We start from the raw sequence: 14,607 nt of genomic DNA on the forward strand, positions 1-14,607 counted from the left end.
ATGGCAGAGGTTGGAATGTTCAGGCTAATCGGAGATTCCAATGTAGCGATTGAGCATTTTCACCTAATCTGATTGGTCTGAACTACCCTGCTTTTTGCCTGCATTGGGTGGCTTGAAAGCTTAGGCCATTCTGATTGGTTGAGAAGCAGAGCTTTCAGCCCACCTCCATTTCCTGCTTTGCTGCATGGATTTTATTTGATTCAGAATGAAGACTCTAAGAGAATACTTTTCATCTTTGCCCAGCCCCCCCCTTGCGTAGATGCCTGGCAAAGTTAAGAAATAAGGATGACCACAATACTCTCCCAACTAGTTATGGCCAAGTGATTGGAATGGAGCCACTTATCGGTTTGCAAGGCTGAAGCGTTAAAAGGAAATTCCTACGAATGCCAACAACCTTCGGTTCCCCTCCTAGAAAATCTATAGTTGTTTTTTTTTCATGGCGGTGTCTGTTGAGAGGTAAAATAATGAAATCTAATCATATTCTTCTGTAACCCAAAATGCCTATGAAAATAAATCCCATCACATCATTGAAGCCAGCCTGGCCCACTCACATTCAACTTCGCTAAATGCCGCTGGGCTTTACCTGGTTGCTGCAATAGTCAGACGGGAGACATGAATTTGACGGTATTTTTACTAACACATAGTAACACTGACACTTATAATCGTGCAAAATGTGCCTGATTACAGAGCAGAATGTCTGTGTTAATCGTCATATTTGGCGTCTATAGGAATTCATGGGGATTTTGAGTAATTGCGATGCAGCAATTATTCCAGTTTTTGGCACGGGAGGGTAGTTCAGGGGCAACTCGCTCGCCTTGGAAGCAAGACCACGCAGTGCAACACAGGGACGATCCCCGGGTCTATGCTTAGGAACCTCTGGGTACGAAGCGCGTTATAAATAACCAATTACAATTACACTAACGTGCAAGACATGCGTACCACCAGCCGAGTGTTAGCAGTATCTGCTCCACATTACCACTAAACACGTAGTATGGCGGTGCTGTAAAAGTAGTGGTAATTCGATTACTGCCACTTTTGTTACTGCCTTGCCATTTTCATAATGAGCGTAATCGAGTTGCTTCAGCATAGTTGAGCCCATTCACAAGGTGTTGTTTTTTCCATTCCCACAACCGTAGTGTTGTGATTTGCTGCATGAAAAGCTCTGACCAACTTTGAAAAGCGTTCATAATCACTGTACAGATTTAAGATGCTGAGAGGATAACAGTGTTCTGCATGTGCAATAGGACCAATAAGCAGATACGCTCTGCAGGACCTGCCCTGAGCATACAGTAGGACATCCCTACACATGGGGTGCCCAAATAAATGTGAATCACCTCAATTGACAATAATTTAACCATTAAACACGCATTTGTATTGCCCTATTTTTCATAAATATATATATTTATGTTTTGCAAAATCCCCAGTCAGACGCATGTAGCAAAACCAGATCAGCATTCAATCATATATCCTTCCCAATAGCAGTTCCCAAGCAACTTGCCGCTCCCCACAAAAGCATATATTTGGCAGCTCCTTCAAACCGTGTTCTATTGACAAATGTCATTTTCACACTTTCCTTCAGGCGTGAGCCCCATGTCAGCCAGCAGGACATTTGTATTCGTGTGTATGATTTATTGAAAATGAATAGTGTTTCATGAATGGATAATGTACAAAGGGCATATTGATGGCTGGGGTGGTCCTATTGCTGGGTACTTTGCAGTCCTTATCCAATCATGATATCATACTTACATGAAAGCAGCTGGTGGTGGGGAAGGAGGTGGAAATAGTAAAAGGGGCAGCAAAAGATAGACTTTAAATACATGTCTGTGTTAATAGCTATATATGAGTATGCAGCCCTGGGGCAATGGTAGTTGGGTATCACAGGGGTGGATAATGGGCCGAGCAACTTGGCTGCTGACATCCTAAGTCATTTGCCTAAAGAATCTCTGTTCCTCTCTGCAGAAGACCCTGAGGCATGAGGATGGAGACGAGAACGCTGACCCGCCACCCAATGGACGTAAGGACAGAAGGAGGGCCAGTCTCGGTTCACATGACCGACGGGGACTGGAACGCCGGAGGAGTCGGAGGCACTCGGTCCAGAATGTTAAAAGCACTTTATCTGCCCCAGCAAGTCCCTGCAGCCTTCCTGGATCCAACTTCCTTTCTAGCAGCGGGCAGCGCATAGACGACCTTAGTGAAAAGTAAGTGCTGGCTCAAAATGTAGGAGGTCGCCACATCCTTACCAAAATTCAAGTACTTGTCAGTTGTTGTTTCTTTTCTTGAACAATGTATCATGATCATCAGTAATTATTTGTTATGCTTCCAATCTGTTGTGCCAATTATTTGTTATGCTTCCAATCTGTTGTGCCAAGAAAACAGGTATCAACGGGACATACACTACATTTTAGTACAATGTAATTTAATGCACTTACAATATCAGGGCAGAAACTTCTATATATGTAAAAGAAGATGTCTCACAATTAATTTTGAAAAGATCCATCAATCTCACAAATTGCAGACATCTGGTTTGGATGCAGACTGGCGATCTTTGCCAACCCCAGATTCATTTGGTACTGGGTACATCCTCCTCACTTCTCGTTCTGTTACAGAAATTTCTATATAATTTGGAAAGGTCTTAGCTTTTTCAAATTTGTGGCGTTTCCACAAAAACAAATGCAGAATTTGGCAGAAATGTTTGCTGGAATTAGTAGCAAACTGTGCAATTATAGAACATGCTTTATTAATCTGTGACAGAATGACGTTCAAGCGACCTGTTGTGTATCATGCTTTTCAGGGAATTTGGTGTGTTTGGAAGCAATTTGTGCATTGCTGGCCTTGCTTATCCTTATTGGAGAGAGAATTTCCGAGAAGTACTGCAAACGTGTTTTTCTTAATTAAGCCGCTTGGAGGGCTGTGGAATGTGTATCACAGGCATAACATATCACAAGAAGAATTAGGCCATCGGAGACCCGGCTTGGTGCAGGGGGGCTTGTAGTTGCTTGTAGAACTTGCATGGCTGTTGCGGCCTCCCATTCCTGAAGGTCTTGCAATGATGAAACATTCTGAAAAAAGGAGTTGTAGTGTGAAAAGGGCACTGAGTATATGTCACAGGTGTGCTGGGAGGCAAAGACTTCCTAATACAATAGGTCTCCAACTTTGTGGAGACTCCAGCAAAGTTGGAGACCTATTGTACTATATTGTTTTTCTGCCTACGTGTCAGGACACGTTAGTGGATGGGTGAGTGGGTTAGTGCTTGCGCCCAAACAGCATTAACCTCTTCATTTACATACTTTAAGTGAGAGAATTTGGGAGTGCACTGTTTATACATTTTCTTTGACACAAAAAAGACTTTAAAGACATGTATGGGCAAAATACTGCCCTCTTTCATCTGCTGCCCATACCCCCAAAACCCACTTAGTTTCTGTCAAAAAGGATGAAACCCATGACTTAGCAGATGTGCAGGTACATGTTGTGTTATGTTGCATGGCCTCCAGGTTCTCTGGTGGACTTGAAAGAGTGGGAGGGGTGTGGTTAGTAGGGGAAGAAGAGAACATGCAAGATAGTTTTAGTTTTGTTTTGGTCCGTGCTGACCACAAGTACCCTGCCCTCTGTTTGAGGGTCAGTTTCTAGGTGTTCTGTGACAATTCAATAGAGTGATTTGTGTCTGAAAGGCAGCCCTCTGTGCCCCGTGGTGCTAGGATACATTGGCTTGGAGTGTGGTATTTAAGTTGGTTGTAGAGGTGTAGTTTTCTGAAGATTGATGTCTGTTGTTAGGGGTCATCAGTTGCCATGTGCGGGCGTCTTATTTGGTGTGCATATTTTTCTGTTGGAATATAACATTTGAGTGGGTTAGTGCAGGGTGCAGTCAGAAACCTTTTTGGGCAGACAAAGCACCTCCTCTGTCCCCACACTTACCTTACTCAGCTTCTCAGTATTACACTCCTGTCTCGATCTCTCCGCGGCCTTTGAGTTGGTCGACCATAACATCCTTTGCCAACATCTCCAACAACACTTCCACTTCTCATCGGAAACTATTGCTTGCATCAAATCCTTCCTTAGCGGTCGCACCACTCGAGAGTTCATAGGAGACTCAGCAGCTGATGCCATCGCAGCACCACTAGGCGTCCCACAAGGCCCTTGCCTACCCTCTACAACACCTACACAAAGCCCCTCTTTGATCAGCTAAACGCTAATTATATAATTTACACCAATTTTGCGGACGACACCCAGATCCTCATCCCGCTCTCAGGTAACCATGATAGTGACTCCCTTAAAATCAATGAAATGTACAGCACCATCCAAAACTGGATGGCCTTTCACAACCTATGTCTGAAGGATGAGAAAACAGAGCTCCTCATCATTGGACCTCCCCATAGGCTCAGGCACTTGGACCCTGCCTTCTCATCCTTCCACATTGACGGCACACCCATCCCAGTCTCAAAACAGATTAAAACCTTAGGGGTCTACCTCAAAGCCGACCTAAACATGAACAGACACGTTAATGCTCTTGCCTCATCCAATGCCTACACAGCTAGACTCATATTATTGTGCAGGCAGTTCCTCTCACCGAGCAACTGCATCACTCTAGCACGAGCATTAATCCTCTCCAAACTCGATTATTGCAAAGTCTTGCTCATGAACACCTCCACATCTAACGTCCTGAAACTACAGCTACTCCAGAACAAAGCCCTGCAGGCTTCTCTTGGCCTCAATCGATCTGGTGATATCTCTGCAGCTAGACATGAAGCCCATTTGCTGCCCATCAGAGCCCGGGTAGAATTAAAAACACTCTCCTTCACACATCTCTGTTAAGACTCCCACACGATTGCTTAGATACAACTCTAGTATCTCACTGTTAACCCCACGCTTTAAGAAAAACGAGCTGTAGGAGTCAGCTTCAGTGTCACCGCTTCTACCCTATGGAATACTCTTCCTCCCCATATCTGCAATGAGCAAACCTTCACTACCTTTAAAAAAACGTACCAAAAGATGGTTGTTTGACAAGTATGTATAGGATTTTCTATGTGCTCATGTATTATTGTACCTGCCTTCCCACCATTACCCTGTACTAACGCTATGATACCCCTGAGTTTGGGTTTTTAAAAAAATGTAAAAATAAAATAAACATTTCCAACTGAAAGACTCACACAGCTCCAGAAACCTGCCTAATCTGTGTCTTTTTTCAAGGCTCTTAAAGTGAGTAAAACAACAAAGCACCTCTTTATAGATCAATTTATATTCATGATGTCCCCTAGATTGACATGCAAAAAAGTGTGCCTTTTTATGTACAGTCCAATGTTCAGGATTTGGAAAATAAAGCTACAATTATGTTCTATATGCCTTAGCATTGCTCTATACGGATCGGAATGTTGTCAGGTTGTTTTACTATGTGATTTGCTTATTTTTCAAATCACCATATAAGGCAGCATTATTGAAAGACAAAACTTAAATATTTATTCCAAATAAATATTGGAAAGTATGTGGCCAAAGTGCCTAAATTGCAGATTGTGGTAAAATCCTGGCTTCTTTGATCAAGTAAAGTGTGTGATCCTGTGCAACAAAATACAATCTCACTGTAACTTACCTGCAAAAACCAGAGTTCTTAGAAATTGATAACATTCACACTATTCAAATAAAACTCCTATATAGAGCGGCAGATTTAACAACTTTATGGATAAAAGGTTGTCCCCTTGTTCACATGAAAAGGAGACCTGGGGTCCCCAAGTTCTAAGGTAGCACAATGTATTCGACAAGGAGGTCTTGGGACTCCCTTCCCCAAGACTGCGGTATAATATTCACGCTGGTTTTGTCAGCTCAATGCTCAAAAAGAATACAACAGGTCTGTTTGACCCACCTTCTGGATTACTTCACCAATTTTTTCATAGTTCTTTACAGCTTATTCACCAGCTAGGTTTTCCTGGTCTAGCCTCAGTTGTCAGACCACACAGCCCACCCATCACAGGTTACCCAACAAGTAACCCCATGCCTTTCCTTGGCTTGATTTCTGATATTTCAGACTTCACAATAGGAGACTTTCTGGTCTGGGCTCAGTTGTCAGACCGCATGGTCCACCGATCCCAGGTTGCACAACCATAAGTCTCTCCAAAACTTTTGGGCACCTCATAGGCTCTTTTGCCTTAGGCTTTCACTTTCCACACTTATGTTCTTCTTAACGCCTTTATATCAGTTCTTGGCTTGTCATATACTTGTGACACTTCCTCACATTTACAGTAATAATACTTAGACAGCCTTTCTTAATTGTAATGTTCAAACAACTCATCAATCCTTTACATGTTGTTAGTATCACACTGCTATTTTATGTCAGTGTGTCTTTCGATGTGTTTGTTTAACTTTAAATGTTCTTTCACCATTCTGCATATCATGGTTTACTCAAATAGCAGTTTTCTTTCACTTTGGCATTCATTATATTCAGCATATACTTGTTCTCACTCAAATAGAAGTTTTCATTCAGTTCAGGATTCCATATACTTAGCACTTGCTTTTGCTCACGGACCGTTACTTCTTTGCGGTCCCCTCGGAGCGCTCCGGTTCCCCCAGTGTCCTCTGACACTTACCGGTTTGCAGCTTTTTTCGCCGGCTTCCGCTGTTCCCGCCTGTCTTTTCCTGGGCTGGGAAACAGGCCGCCAGTTCGCCGGGCACGTCTCTGCACACACCCAAGCCTCTTGGCTTTGATCCACACGCGATCTGTGTCTCCTCTGGTCCCGGCAGCTCCTGCATCTTTATCTGCACCCGGGCTTAGGGGCAGATAGCGTTTCTTGTTGTTCTGTGGTATGGCAGCCCCTGCCGCCCTCCTTCCAAACTAAAGGCTTTCGGTGCTGCAAAGTCCCTTTTGCAGGTCTCGGGGATCGTTGCCGGTGTCTTGACTTTGTCATCTCGTTCCAACCTGATGGATTCTATCCTCTCTGCGTGATTCTGGGTCCACCTTATAAACTCTTGGTCTTTATTAATATGCTGCAGGTGAAGGGGGTTAGATTCAATTGCCTGACCTTGCATAAGCCTGTTAGTGTGACATGCCTGATCGTTAGTACTAGATGCCTCCAGGCCCCTCTTCTTCGTCCTAGTACTAGAGTGGTGTTTGCAATACAAAGTGTGCACTGTTCTTAGCTGGCTCTTCCGCTTCTCAGTACTTGGTGGGAAACAGTAGGGAAGGATGGGATAAGATTGAAAATATCCAACGAAGACTATGGAACGGTAGGTAGGTCAGTGTTAGTAAAGGGGGAGACCATATCTCACCTTCAGGTACTCTCTCCAGGTTCCCTCCACCCAGATGATCTTCCCTTGCGTGTCCACCCCCAGGGTCGATATCTAATAGCAATGGCCCTTCCCATGCCACCTGAGCAGAAGATCCCTGGGGAGTAGTTCTCAGGTTTCTCACAACTGTTGCCAACCTGACATCTATTTGAAGGGTTTCATTAGTTGCCCCGCAGGACTGAGAATTGAAACTACACTGTTAACCAATGTTTCTGTAGATTTTGCTGCAAAATGCACAATTTCTAAAGATTATATTGAAATGTATTTAAGGGAATGCACTGCCTAAAATCTTTCTGGATTAATTTAGAAGTGCTCACTCGGGCCGATTCAGGGAAAACCTTTACACTCCTCGACTCTACAATTTTACCAGCTACAAGACTGTGATGGTATTGTCAGAGTCTGTCATCGAAACCCATGAAGATAGCTGGCTAGATTCTGCCCCCTTCTTTGACCACTCGATTGGGGGACGTGATTCCCCCATTAAAAAAATACTTTTTACATTGGTCCCCCTCCGGCTCCTGCCATGCAGCATACTCCCCTCTTTAGACGGTCTCCAAAATCTTACTAGCCACCATTCCCCTTCAGGTTACCCCCTTCTTCTAAATGAAACTGGTGTTAAAACAAAAAGATTTTCACAAATCAACAGCATGAATTGTAATTAGTTCGCCCAGTGAGGTTGCCCTCGCTTCATGTTGTGATGAGCAGACTGTGTTGATTGATAGTCTGTGTTTAAAAACGATTAAAACAAATGAACACTGCTGACATGCTAGGTGGGGGCGTCAGTGGGAGCTTGAAACAAACACGGCTGCTTATCACTCAGAACAGCTGTGCTCCCGGCCTCCTTGGAGCATCACTCTTTTCACACTAGAGTGCTCTTTGATATTCAAATGCCTTGTTTGTAAATCCTGGCCAGCTGAAAAAGCTGGCGCTCAAGCTGGACATCCCTGCCGGCATGCACACTATTTCCTACCTTCGGATGTAGCGCTTCAGAGCCTGTTTCTCGGCGCCCATATATAATGCCATCTCTTTCGCAGGTTTTACCGCAGCCAGTCCCACGCGAGATACCGTGCGTGCAGTGGTAACGTTTGAGTGGTGGCTTGTGCAAGACAGGCCGTGTGCGGAAGGAGACGCAACTTATTGGAGAAGAATCCATATTGGACCTTAACACACAAGAGCCTGAGCACATCCAGTTCTTTAGAGCTTTTCATTTCTTTGTGCAATCTTGCAATCATACCTCGATATTGTACTGTAATAAGCACAGGGTGTTGCTTCGAACATAAATGACTTTCAAAGTAGACAATAAGAGAGAGCAGAGACAGTCCTAAGGCAGGGCGCCTTTACACGAGAGCATCGTTGGATTGAGTGACATATACCAGTCGATGAAGGGGTAAGACTAGTAATATAAACCAGGGATGGCAATGCAGGACTTTACAACATTTCTGACAATGTGTGGCGATCATATGATCAAAATGTGCACAATATGATCTGCAATGCCAAACACTTTACAGCACTTCTCAAACCTTGGAATATGGCAGGGTATAAGTCAAGGGTACACACGAGTGGGTGTCATCCTCCCATTTTTCCCAGAAGGTGGACGCTGTCCCCACCCCCTGTATATTTTAAAGGAATGTTTAAATGTATTACCCCACCTGAAGTAGGACATTAACCCTGATAACATGGTTGTGAGAGCACAGGGCCATCTTGGACCTCTTGAATGTCTCTTATTGACATTACAGGGCATATTTTGTTGCAGATTTTTAGCTATAAAAGGTGCACACCTTTTATACTTAGCCAGCAATGTTATCAGAGCATGTTTTCTTAGCAAATGCTTATTTGCCCTTTGCACTTCATTATTTGGTAAAGACAAATTGAATGAAATTTGCATATTTCACCATGGAATGTGGTAAATATTATGTGAATAGATTTGGATGATATTCCCTGCCCTTTTTTCCCACGCCTACCCCTATTTTCCCACACCTGCCTCACTCCACCCGGGGCACGAAGCAGCTTCTCCACTATGAGTGCTTACCTAATCACTTTTTTTAACCGCAGAGTTTATACTTTTAAAGGCCACTTAGCCAGGCATTCTTGCTACCTTCCATAGCCAGTGATTAGAGGATAGTTTTTAGTGCCGTCGGTGAAGCGTTTATTGCGCACAGATGCTCAGGCCAGTCCAAGCCCACCTGTTCTTGGAGAGACCAGGTTCCAGGAGAGAAAGTGGGTGCCTGACTGCACCCTACTTTCACTGTTCAGAGGGTTTCCCATTTTAAGCTTGGTGGACACTGTGGTGTTCTCGTCACAAAATTTCTCGTGAGCACATTGCCGGATTATCCATTAGGTCAAGTAGGGACCGTCCTATGAGCCCCACTACTTGTAAGGGCCCCACGACAACTGATCAAACTAAAGCAGTGCAGAAAATTAAAAACGTATTAGTAGATCATTTGCAACGGGGGGGGCAGCATTTCGACTGCCTAGGGGCCCCCGCAGGGTTTCATCCGACTCTGCATAAGCAGAGTGCACAGGCAGTGCTGCTCTCTTGTTGGCAGTCCTGAAAGAGGAGGCTCTGGTGGAGAGTTATGGAACATACATGCTAACATTATCCATTCCATTCGGGAGATGCTAGTCCAGTCCTCGTATTAACTTTGGATTCTGATCCATGTAGTTCTGGATTTCTTCATTATAATCCCAGGACTACAAGTCCCAGACTGCATAGTTAAAAGCAGGCGTGTACTAGCTCTTCCGAATGGAACAGATAATGTTGGCATGCATGATGTAAGGAAGGAACAAATATGAAATCCCCCGGCCCCACTCTTGTACCTTCCGGGTCGTGCCTTTGATGGCTTCCTAGTGAAAGAATAAAGGTGAGCCTGTGTTTTTATTGCCTGTGCACTCCACCCCTTTTGATTTCAAGGGAACTATTGGCCTTCGCGTGAAAGGGGATCCTGTGTTACATCAGCCACATCCCTCAGCGAGTGGTGGGGCTGCCGAGTGCGCTGCACTGCGTGTGACGTGAGCGTCAACACGGAGCCCAGCGGCCACCAGAGGCGCACCTGCTGCATGCTTCCGTTTCCAGCCTTGCGACCAGATTGGGAGAGCAAATGTTGCATCGTGGTACGCGAGAAGTGCGCATGAAGAAACAAACAGAGACAAAACCAGTAGCTTTTACAGAATGAAGATCTGTTCTGCGTCTACTCGCACTGCAGCTTCGGCCACCCGCAAGCTCTGTCTACCAATGCACCTCATTTCTGGGCTGCAGCACTCCCCGCTATTGCATTACTGGCTCCGAGACAACACTCTGGCACCCCAACTCCTCCCTGAATGCAGTCGCCCGCGCCGTTTAAGAACCAGGGCTCTATGTGAGGCTTTTCATTTAAAAGCATCGTTCATAAGGGCGTTTTACAGATGGACAGTGTAGCTCGGTGGCTTTGTCCTTCAGGCATAACGAAGTTACTTGTGCTGGTGACTCGTCGTGAGAGAAATGCACACATCTCTTGCAAGAGAAAGAAAGCACTGTACACAGACTGAATGTAGCTGCTTTACCGGACATGCTCACGGATGCTCAATTATCAGTACATCTGTGTGTGCCCTGTTTTTCTTATTTGAAATGTATATGTAATCTAGCAGGAAACATCATCTACCCATAGTATTGCAGTTTTGAGTAAAATAAGTAACTCTTGTCTCCATGTTTTTGGGTAAAATAAGTAACTCTCGTCTACGTGTTTTTGCATAAAATAATTAACTTTCATCTCCATGATTGTTGTACTGTTCCCACACTTTTGGTGTGGCCACGGAAGCCACAGGCATTTTAGGTACATTGGTGGGCCCATAGAACCCTGCATGTTCAATGTGGGTGGTCTCCTTGGGCAGGGGTCGGGTGCTGCACCCAGACCAGGTTATATCTATGGTGGCAGCTGGTTGGGGCAGTGGCCTCGCTGAGTTGGGGACACTGGGCCCGCAGTAACATTTGTTGTTTGAAGTTTTCTTTTGTGGTGAATTGCTGTACCCACTGGAAACTCTGTAGTGGAGTGCCTCTCCCCGGTTTTGGTGTCCTGTACTCACCGTAACCCATGATATAAGGGGTAGCTTTGGGTTGGTGCATTCATCACTGTAACCTGTGTGCATAGCGGGGGGTCATCGTGTTAGGGTGCTGTACCCACACTAGGCGCCACCTGGAATGGTGGTGTTTTCGTTGTTTGGGGTGCTGTGCCCGCAGTAATCTTTGTCAATTGTGTGGGACCTCTCCGGGTAAGGTTGGTGGTGTAACCACAGTAATCTTTGTCCATATAGGTTGCGATCTTTGTGAGTTGGGTACCCCGATAGCTTCAGCGTTTGGAGGTTGTCTACAATTAGCTGGGCACAAAACCTGTACCCTCACAGAGAGTACGTGGCACTGCTCAGGCGGCTCCCAGAACAGCACCGGCGCTGCTGGCATTTACTTTAAGTTCACATGCTCAAAGGTTTTCATCTCTGCTTCTTTTATCCAGCTGGCCTGACTCCACTATAGGTACCTCTGAAAAAGAACAGCACCTCTGGCTGCACCTATTGTGGCCATGTGACCCCGATTATCGCTGTGACGTTTAGCATTCAATAGTCGAACTAGTTGTGTTCCCCAGAGCAGACTGAACAACGAAACTGCTGTTGATGAAGGACATACTTCAACATATTTTCCGGAGTAAAATGCTAGGTAACATGTATGGACTCCAATGAGCATAGGGAGGTCTGAAGGCCAAATTACACTCACATATTTAATTCAAAATGTCACTGAGAGTCATGTTTTGCTGCATTAAGAGGAGGGATAGTTTGCCCCATTTGTGCTGGCGTGACAGAATTTGACATTACAACCTACAGACGACCTGGGGCCTGGTATACCTTCTGGGCTGTGCCAGTACCTTTTGAGAGGGATGCTAGAAAGAGGACAGATAGGGCATGTACGTGGTGAACCGTTTGGTAAGCGGAGAGTGTGTGTTTGGCCTGCCCGGAAAGCCACTGCTGTGCAGCACCCATTGTGGCCTAGAGTCAAGTGGCAACCCCAGAGTGATTCACACCAGCCCAGTTCAGTGAGGGGTGGAGAGCTGTCATGATCTCTGCAGGAGACCGAGCCCCACAATATGATTAGAAAGCAACAACAACAAAAAGAATGCATTCACTCGGTGTGATAATGAAAAGAGAGGGCAGACTACGAGTCCTTCTTCATACAATCTGTCTTCAGAAGTGCCCATTGTTGTCTAGTGTATGAGGTTTCATGTGATAATGTCCCTGATAAAGGCTCTGTGGCAAAAAGTAACTGCAAAAAGGCTGTGGTTTGCGGCAACATTATCACTGTGAACCATTATCACCCCACAGCGCCTGTTTTAATTTTATTTATATATATGGCGACCATTTGTGTGGGGGTAATATTACCGGATACTATGTAGGAGGAGGCAATTTAAAGAGAAACCCACAGGAGCTGATTTATGAGCACTAGCCGCCTGGGCATTTAATGGCACCAAATGCATCATGCTGCCTGAGCTAAACACCAATTCAGCTCTGTGCTTTTCACAACATCTTGCTGTTTACAAGCATCAGTGTTAAATTGTTTCCTTCATCTCCAATGCAGTATGGGAAGGAGTCACTCGGAAAGGTCAGTGTGTCGATGACATGGAGATGCTTCTCTTTTGAACGTTTCCAGTTATTATGTATAATTTGGGACTCCTCTGAACATAATTAACTAAAAACTCTTAGACACTGTTCTAACACATTAAATAATATACTTATGATTAGAAATTCTCACAGGCAGCTTCTTATCTTAATTAACCCTCCGCCTAAGAGTCCTCCAGCTTGTTAAAGTGCATTTTAAGTGTAATACTTTACAGTCTTTTGAAACTTATGAGGGTTTGTGCCGAATTATCAGTTTGGTCCCTGGCAAACCTGAGGCTGAAGGCCGAAGGCCGAATAGTTCATGTTCAGCCGGAATTTGGCTACATACTTAGCCGAATTTTGGTACACCCCTACTTTCAATGCATTTAAAACATTATTAAGTGGGCAGAGCTAAATGGGGGGAACAGTGTCCATCTCTGATGCCTCCATTTTGACAATCTTTTCGTTGCACTGCTCAAAAGAGGCAGAAATGTCAATTTGTGCATTTAAAAACTGGGCATGGTAGCAGTATGGACTGCTACTGGCCAGATTCAAAATGCTAGTGGAAACGTCCAACAAAAAAAAGAAACATTATGTATGCAGATTTTCTGAAATACAGCATGCAGTATCACAAAAAATCTGAATCTTTTAGCGCCAACACAGCAGATAACTTGTAACTAGTTCAATTTCCAGAAATAGTGCATTCAGTAAGCGTAATAATGTACGCAGTGCTTCCATAGGGACATCCAGCAAACTCCCAAGCCGCATGCAGAATACAGCTGTCCTCATCACGAGTCCGGCGGTAGCTGTGCCGGTAAAACCGACAGGCTGCCGGCGGACTCGTGGGGATGTACTGGTGCCGGACTTGCTGAAAATACCAGGGCATTACAGCCCCGGTGGTCTGGTAAATCCGGTGCCGGCATTCCGTCACTTCCCATTCCCGTTACTCCCTATAGCAGTCCACGGGAATGGGGACTGTGGAAACACCAGCACCATGCGGTAATGGGGCCGGAGTTTCCACGTCTGTCTGCGGCTGGTGGCGTTACGCCCACCAGTTCAGACCTGGCGAGTGTGATGCCACATGGCCACAGAACTCGTAGTTAGCCAGTCCGGAAAACGGTGCCTGTACAGTTTTACCGGCACTGTTAAATCTGGACCAGCTAACTTGTGATGAGTCCATAGCCAGAACTGACAGCCTACCCCGATGTCGTTTCTGCTCATTCTTTGAGAAGGAAGGCTGTTGTTAGTTACTTTCCAAACACCTGTACTTGCGACTGTCCCTTTCCCAGTCGCGCTGGCTTGCTGCAGACCCCTTTCTCCCAGTGGTCGCCAAGCAGACACTTAGGATGATGGTCGCCTGCAGTGAAAGGGCTAGGAGAAGCGGTGGGGAGCACAGCTGTTCACTAGATAAGGGTCGATGCCAAAGCGCGCACCATCATGGCTTATCTGATAAGACAAACAATGCCCTCTCACACGTGTTCCTACTCTCTATTCCCCCTCTGCTTTCTCTCATCTGCGTCCCCCTATATATGTCCCTGTGCTCACTCTCGCCCTCTCTTTTCCGATTGGCAATTGAACCCAACAGGTCTCTCTCCTTCCTTCCTTCCTTCCTTCCTTCCTTCCTTCCTTCCTTCCTTCCTTCCTTCCTTCCTTCCTTCCTTCCTTCCTTCCTTCCTTCCTTCCTTCCTTCCTTCCTTCCTTCCTTCCTTCCTTCCTTCCTTC

General features: G+C 45.3%; 1 protein-coding gene across 6 annotated transcripts in view; it reads left to right on the top strand.

Annotated features, from left to right (window-relative positions):
* Nucleotides 1–14,607, top strand: part of FHOD3 (formin homology 2 domain containing 3) — a 1,524,242-nt gene that overhangs the window by 1,139,460 nt on the left and 370,175 nt on the right. For all 6 annotated transcript variants that reach the window (XM_069620636.1, XM_069620637.1, XM_069620638.1 and 3 more), the window contains exon 10: nucleotides 1,960–2,198. In XM_069620636.1, coding sequence (XP_069476737.1) covers nucleotides 1,960–2,198 — 239 coding nt within the window. The remainder of the gene's footprint in view (nucleotides 1–1,959; nucleotides 2,199–14,607) is intronic.

This window comes from Ambystoma mexicanum, chromosome 5q, assembly GCF_040938575.1.
Source record: "Ambystoma mexicanum isolate Mex_15411 chromosome 5q, UKY_AmexF1_1, whole genome shotgun sequence".
NCBI classification, from domain to species: Eukaryota; Metazoa; Chordata; class Amphibia; order Caudata; family Ambystomatidae; genus Ambystoma; species Ambystoma mexicanum.